Source organism: Otolemur garnettii, unplaced genomic scaffold, assembly GCF_000181295.1.
Source record: "Otolemur garnettii isolate 467f Iridium unplaced genomic scaffold, OtoGar3 scaffold00013, whole genome shotgun sequence".
In the NCBI taxonomy this organism is placed as follows: domain Eukaryota; kingdom Metazoa; phylum Chordata; class Mammalia; order Primates; family Galagidae; genus Otolemur; species Otolemur garnettii.
The window spans coordinates 18555584-18563059 of NW_003852408.1; the positions used below are offsets into that span (position 1 = coordinate 18555584).

Below are 7476 nucleotides of genomic sequence, written 5' to 3' on the forward strand. Positions count from 1 at the left end.
GTAACTAACTACATTTCTGTATTCAACTTAATAATGATTAGTGGAAAAATTCTTACATGACACATAACCAGAAGCCAAGTCTTCATCCTTTAAGGAGACAGCAGTAAGTTTAAAGATGAAAGAACAGTGATTTGAGTGGTGGTCTGTGGAATCACTGATGTATACACAACACTACATATGCTTCCTATGCACACTGGGCAACACTGGGGCTTTTTCAAGGATAATTTTAATTCTAGACTCTCACTGTAAAATCTAACCATCCCCAGAAGTTTCAAACTGCACTGCTGACATTGAAGTAATCCTGTATCATACCAAATTTATTGCCTAAAAGCTGCAATATTAATCTTTTTGGCAAATTAAATAAATATACTCCTAATTAGCAATCTCTGCTATAATTTAAAAATAAATTGATAACTAAGTGCTATTAATAACTGCACTATTGCCTATGATGGCATTTTTATTACCACCCACCTTCCACAATGGTGGGAAGAGGCCAAAGTAGAGACAAATGATAGAATAGGAATTTAAAAAGTAAAGGAAAACAATAAAAACCCTGTTTTCAAAATATTGGCTGAAAAGGAAGAAGAGTTTAACAAAGAAGGTGGTAATTTGGGGGCAAAAAAAGACCAAGACTGTACATTTAGGGTGAGTAGTCCTAATGAAGTGTGGGGAGAGAGATGGGTGACATGTGCTCAGGGAAGGAATTTAAATTATACCATCATATCTTCTCCACTTTAAGCGCTTCTTCAATTTTTTTCCCCCAAGGAAATTACCACTGTCCATAGAGCTTAAATAGACATAAAAACAACATTGACTAAATCCCCATTACTAACTTTTTAGTGGTTCATACAACAAATTCCTACTATATTCAACTATATATATTATATAAAACAGGGCTTGGAGACCTTTTTGGTAAAGGGTCATAAAATAACTATTTTAGAATTTGCAAAAAAACCGAAAACCTTTGTGGCTCCTGCTATCTCTGTCATGACTGCTTTTTTAGTGTGAAAATAGCCATGGACAATACCTAAAAGTACATGTCTTTCACTTTTTTTTAAATTTTATTTACAAAAACAAGAAGCAGGCCAAATTTAGCCCAAGGGTCTTAGTCTTCTGATCCTAGCTTTAAAAAATGTATTGTATTTTCTGTTTGAGGACTGGAAGAACGGAAGTCAAATTTTACTACCCTGTGTTTTGTTTGTTTTTCACAAACTAACAATGGAAAAACCTTGTTTCGTCACCTTTTGTAAGATTAAGTGAATTCACAGCAATAATATATCTAAACATCTTTTTCTATAATGAAAATGATAAAAATCATATATTTGATATTCCTACAGTTCTACTAAGTAGAACAAATAAAGATTTCTGATCAAAATTTTTTAAAATGCCTCATATGAAAAAAAGTATCCAACACAGTATGATCTCACTGAAACCTGGCAACTAGGGAATAGGATAAAATTATCTGAACCACAATATTCCTAAACCCATATTAAAAGAGATACTTTAATAAATTTTACCCTCTAATTATAATATTATCTATGCCTACTTGGAGGCCTTTTAAATCCTAATACCATCATCTCATCTAATATGACAACAATCACCTAACTGCTAAGAGTATACTAAGATCTAGATTTCTCTAAGGGAATCATGTCACATTTGGGACTGGCCCTAATACACAAGCACTACATGTCCTAACACGCGTTCTTAGAAGATGAAAGAAAAGGTACTTTCACTTAATCAGTTCTGGAAATTAATCATTCACCTTCTTTCACAAAAATGTATTTTCTAATCTATTTGTAACTATCTCTTAGGAACATTTTTATAAAAATCATTTTTAAATCACACAATCTCTAGATTTAAAAGAAGCAATATTGTTTTTCTACCTCAAAACTTAGTGTTTTTCTTAGTTTGTATTAATGAAAAATAGTTCTCCTCAATTTATTAATATTAGATGTACATGTCCACAGTGTATGAAAGCCAAAATAGTCAAAAAAATAAAAATTATACCATACCTGGATTAGCAGTAATTATAAATTGTCTATTTAAAGTGGACTTAGTCCAAAAGCATTCTAAACATCTTTATATATCATATTAATCCCTCCTTATATAATATGCAAAGGCTCTCAAAGATTGAACATTTTCATATCCAATCATTTAATAATATTTTGCTAAAGAATGTTAGCAATTTGAAAACATGGCTGGTAACATTATTACTAGAGGAAATGAATAAAGATAGCATGCCTGCTGATTTTCATAACCAATAAGTTATTAAATTTTAAGCTATGACAAGGAAATCTAGTGTTTATATAATATTTTAAAATATAATTCCATTTACTTACAAATGAAAAAATATGTATAGCCAAGGAATCAATTATTTGAGTAGAAAAAGGCAAGCCATTATACTATAATTAAAATAAGTGAAGTAGTTCTATTAGTAGGAGTCAAAATACAGGAAGTAATATCCTCACTAATCACACAAAAATATTAGGAAAGTATTTCATAAAATAGCTCAGCACTCTGTAACTCCAGGAGATATTCCATTCTCTTGATTTAAAAAACATCGCTTAAACTTCAATATTTGGGAAAGATGGTTAATAAAAATATCTTTGCAACTGATAATTTTGATTTTGTGTGTATGTGCGTGTGTGTGTTTCAGAGGTAGACATGAGAAAGGTTACATATATTTTGTATGAACTGAGTCATTTCAAAGTCTGTTAAGAGAGTTAAAAGTGTTCATGTTAGGGCCAGGCACAGTGGCTGACACCTATAATGCTAGCACTCTGGGAGGCCAAGATCAATGGATCAATGGATTGCTTGAGCTCAACAGTTCAAGACCAGCCTGAGCAAGAGTGGAACCCCATCTTTACTAAAAACAGAAAAACTAGAGGGCGTCATGTTCTTGTGCCTGAAGTCTCAGCAACGTGGGAGGCCAAGGCAAGAGGTTCACTTGAGCCCAAGAGTTTGAGTTTGCTGTGAGCTATGATGCCACCACTCTCTCTGGGGTCACAGAGTGACACTGTCTCTACATAAATAAATGAATAAAAAAGTAAATACATGTTAAACGTTGTTAGCATTACTAGAGAACTATTTATCCACATAATTGTTTACCATTCAGACTGAAAGCTATCAAGAGTTCTGGTCATTCCCATTTTGATCAGGAAATTGCAGAGAAAATCTTCTATTACTTCAGGTACTGCATGCTTTGAAGGAAGAACTGTTTTCTGTTCCTGAAAGTTAAAAGTGCAATTATTTTTTTTAAGCATCAATGCTTTAATTAATAATATACAGGCCATTTATTCATTCATTCATTTATCCACTTATTTTTTCAACCACTTTTATTAGATATTATGTGCTAAAAACTATTTTAATCATTATTGATAAAGCAGAGGAAAACAAGTCTCTGTCCTCCTGTCTAATAGTCAACAACTAAACAAAAAATACAGAGTACAGCAGCTGGCACTAAGTGCCTGGGAGGAAAAGCAAAGGATTGAGGATGGAGAGAAGTAGGCCTAGTGCAAGTGTGAGTGGAACTGGGTTGCTGCGTATGTAAGATGGTAGAGGAAGATTTCATTCAAAAAGTGTTATCCTCCATAAATCTAACCAAAAGACAGAGTGACGCCTATACCAGATACAGCTTCAGTAAGTGAAAAGAACCTGAGGCAAGAGTGTAATTGGAAGTCTGAAGGACAATATGGAATCTAGCTTGACCTCCCAATAACAGATAATAGGTTTTAAAAGACGAAAAAGTACATGGACCTTTTAATTTCGTTAATAAAAAGAATATCCTAATTTTGGGACTTTGACCTCCCAACAACAGATAACACATTTTGAAGGAGGAAAATATGTATGGACCTTCAACTCTTTTACTTATCACTATAAATAAATACCACAATTTTGGCACCTTTATTTTTTGTACCTTGATGGAAGAAATAATGTATGACAAAAGAAGCTTGCACCACTGGTCTATACTGGAAATAAATAAGTCTACAACTAGGGCAGCACCTGTGTCTCAAAGGAGTAGGGCGCTGGCCCCTTATGCCAGAGGTGGCAGGTTCAAACCCAGCCCTGGCCAAAAACTGCAAAAAAAAGAAGTAGTCCACAACTAGATCAGGAGTCAGTAAACTGTTCTTCTCAGTAAGTTTATTAGAACACAGCCATTTGTTTGCATATTGTCTATGGCTAATTTTGCACAGTATAAGACAGTTGACTACTTGCCACAGAGACCTTGTAGCCCTTGAAACCTAAAATACATGTTAAGTATCCTTATTTAAACATCCAAATCTGAAATGTTCCAAGAACCAAAAAAAATTTTTTTAATTTTTATTTAAGGGTAAAATAGGATTTTACTAGACAAAATAAAGGCACCAGAGCCTCTGGCAAAGGGGAACACCCAAGTTGGAAAAATCACTCTTGGTCCTTTGTCTAAGCAAAAGCCAAAATTTTTGAGCACTAACAAAGTCACAAGTTGAAAATTCCTTAAGAAAGTATTTAATGGGCGGCACCTGTGGCTCAAAAGGGTAGGGTGCTGGCCCCATATGCTGGAGGTGGCGGGTTCAAACCCAGCCCTGGGCAAAAAATGTAAAAAAAAAAAAAAAAAAAAGTATTTAACATACATAAACAAGTATTTGTTTCATACATAAAATTGTTAAAGATTTTGTAACCATAACCTGAACACACCTAGATGAACCAAGCACACAACCATAGGTGAAACCTATGTGCCTAGACCAGACTGAGCAGGAGGAACTGAATTAAGAAGCAAGTATCAATGACAGGGTCCAAGATCCAGCCAGATGGAGCTTGACATCACCCCGTTTACACTTGTAAAATCTGACTCAACCCCTAGCTCAGCGAGACAGAGCTGAGCTTTCTCTCCTGTCTCATGACAATCAACTGGAAAAGCTTTTATTTTCTCAAAGGCTAGAGCCATGGTGTTGGCTTCTATGAATATCAGGCTGTGAGCCTATTGATTTCTCAATAACATATATAAAATTACCTTCAGGCTATGTGTATAAGGTATATATGGAACACAAATGAATTTCATGTTTAAATTTGTGTCCCATCCTCAAGATAATCTCATTATATACATGCAAAAAAATTATATAATGAAAAATCAAACAAAAAAAATTCCAAAATCAAAACACTTCTGGCCCCAAGCATTTTGGATAAGGGATACTTGTTTTACTATTTCGACAGAAAAATTTTTCAGACTTCTAAATTAAAATAATGGAGACATTTCGGCAAGTGACATATGAATTTTAGACAGCCATTAGCACATAAGTCAACATACAAAATAAATAGTTTCTTAAAAACAACAAACACCATTGTCTCTCAAGTGCTTTCACTTTTTTCGCTGACAAGAAATCACCAATTTATTTGGTGATCATTTCAATAAACAGATCTATTTTCACCTAGAGAAATTGGGCAGCAAAATTTCATTCTTCCTTCTCTTCCCTAATCTGGTAAGGATCATCTATCAGGCACGGAATGTACAAAATATATATATAGAAATGCAGTGAGGAAAGAGGATTTTTGTTGCCCTAAATGGTTCTTTTTAGAAGTGCTACACATAATTTAATGTTTGACGTTCATTACTGGGAGCTGCTATGACATTGGCAAACATGGAGGTCTACAGAAAAATCAAAAAATGTATAGGCCTTTATAGGGCTTTAAATGATTTCTTAAAACTCAAGTAGAGGGCGGCACCTGTGGCTCAAAGGACTAGGGAGCCAGCCCCATATGACAGAGGTGGCAGGTTCAAACCTAGCCTCAGCCAAAAACTGCAAAAAAAAAAAAAAAAAAAACTCAAGTAGAAACATCTGTACTATTCTTTCTAAATATCAAAAAGACATTATATAGCAATGTGCAGGATCCTATAACACACATCAAGGGAAATCCCAAAGTAGCAGAGGACGAATGTCTACCTTCCAAGTCTTTGCAGTAGCAGTACAGTGGTTACTAGCACAGAAGATTATGCAGTTGAACTCCCACATTGACCACCTCCTTAAGTTGACCTAATTTTCATAGCCTGTATATGCACCACATGTATGTATCCATACAGTAAGCCTAGTTCCTTTGGTGACCATCTCTATATGTTGACATACCTGTTACAATCCCTTGGGTAGTCAACTTACAGGGGCTCTACTGTCTATCATTTTAATGTGATGCCATAATACAGCTGTAAGTAAATATTCATTATACAATAATGGAATTGAAGAGTAAAAACAAGACAATACAACATAGCAGCTCTTGAATTTGCTATAAGGTTGGATTATAAAAGCCAGTTATAAATTTACAATATCATACATACGACCCTTATGTATATTTATGTAATTTAAGGGGTACTTTTATCTCAATTATATATTTATATTCATCATATATATTATCTCCTTACAATTTTGTAACTAACTTAATTATGAGATTAATAATACACATTAGAATAAGCACCAAAAAAGCAAGCACTATACAAACTAGCAAATGTGGCTCATTTTGCAGATTTGCAGATTGCTGAATTATCAAAAATTATTCTATGTACATGTGACCCAGAAATCTGCTGAACAAACGTGCTCTTGAACATATCTCATTTTATCCATAAGAGTTCTCAAGTTGCCATTTTCTAAGTAGAAGGTATCTATATCACATTATGATTACACCACTAACGATCTGCACGGTAGAGATACACAAAGAACGAAAGCATGTCCCTTGACTTGGATAGGTGAAAGAAGACTTTTTACGGACACTCCTAAGTTGGACTCTATAAAAGATAAGAGGCTCGACAGATTATGGAGGATAAAAGGAAATTCAAGGCAAGAAAACATCTGAGGTAAAAACAAGTTCAGGCATTCAGGCTCAGGGTCTTATGAAGAAAGAACCAAAGACAAAGATGCAAGCTAGACAGGAAGAAAGCAAAGGCAGAGGGAAGAGAGGAGACATTAGGACTTGAAGCTGAGGGGAGAGAAATTCAAATTTGTGTTTAGAGACATCTTTTAGGTGAGATTAGAAGGAAGAGCAGTACCAGAAGCTCACCAATAGCTCAGGTAAGAGAAGACAGGGTAGAGATAAGGTGGATTAAGGAGGGATGAAGGCCAGGAGAAGGATAAGAGAGCTGTAAGGACAGAGACCTAAGTAAACTTTAAATTCCAAAATAGTACTAAACCGTATCCGAGTTAAGTATCTTGACATACTTTGAACTACACTATTTAGTGAGTGCCTGTGAAAACTCATTGACGAGTGAGAAAAGAAAATAAATACTAAAATCCAAGTGATCTTAAAACATATACCTTATTTTTATTTGTAATTTCATTATATCAACTCTTTATTTCACATTAAGTCAAGTATACTGGCTTGGATAATCTACAGGCCAGGCTTTGGGTAAAAAGAGCCTAGTACAGTGGCTCACAGCAGTAATCCAACACTCTGGGAGGCTGAGGCGGGTGGATTGCTTGAGCTATGAGTTCAAGATCAGCCTGAACAAAAGCA

At 34.7% G+C, this 7476-nt stretch overlaps 1 protein-coding gene across 1 annotated transcript in view; it reads right to left on the reverse strand.

Annotated features, from left to right (window-relative positions):
- Positions 1 to 7476, reverse strand: part of SPAG16 (sperm associated antigen 16) — a 25295-nt gene that overhangs the window by 4028 nt on the left and 13791 nt on the right. Inside the window, exon 5 of the mRNA XM_012802158.1 lies at positions 3109 to 3227. Coding sequence (XP_012657612.1) covers positions 3109 to 3227 — 119 coding nt within the window. The remainder of the gene's footprint in view (positions 1 to 3108; positions 3228 to 7476) is intronic.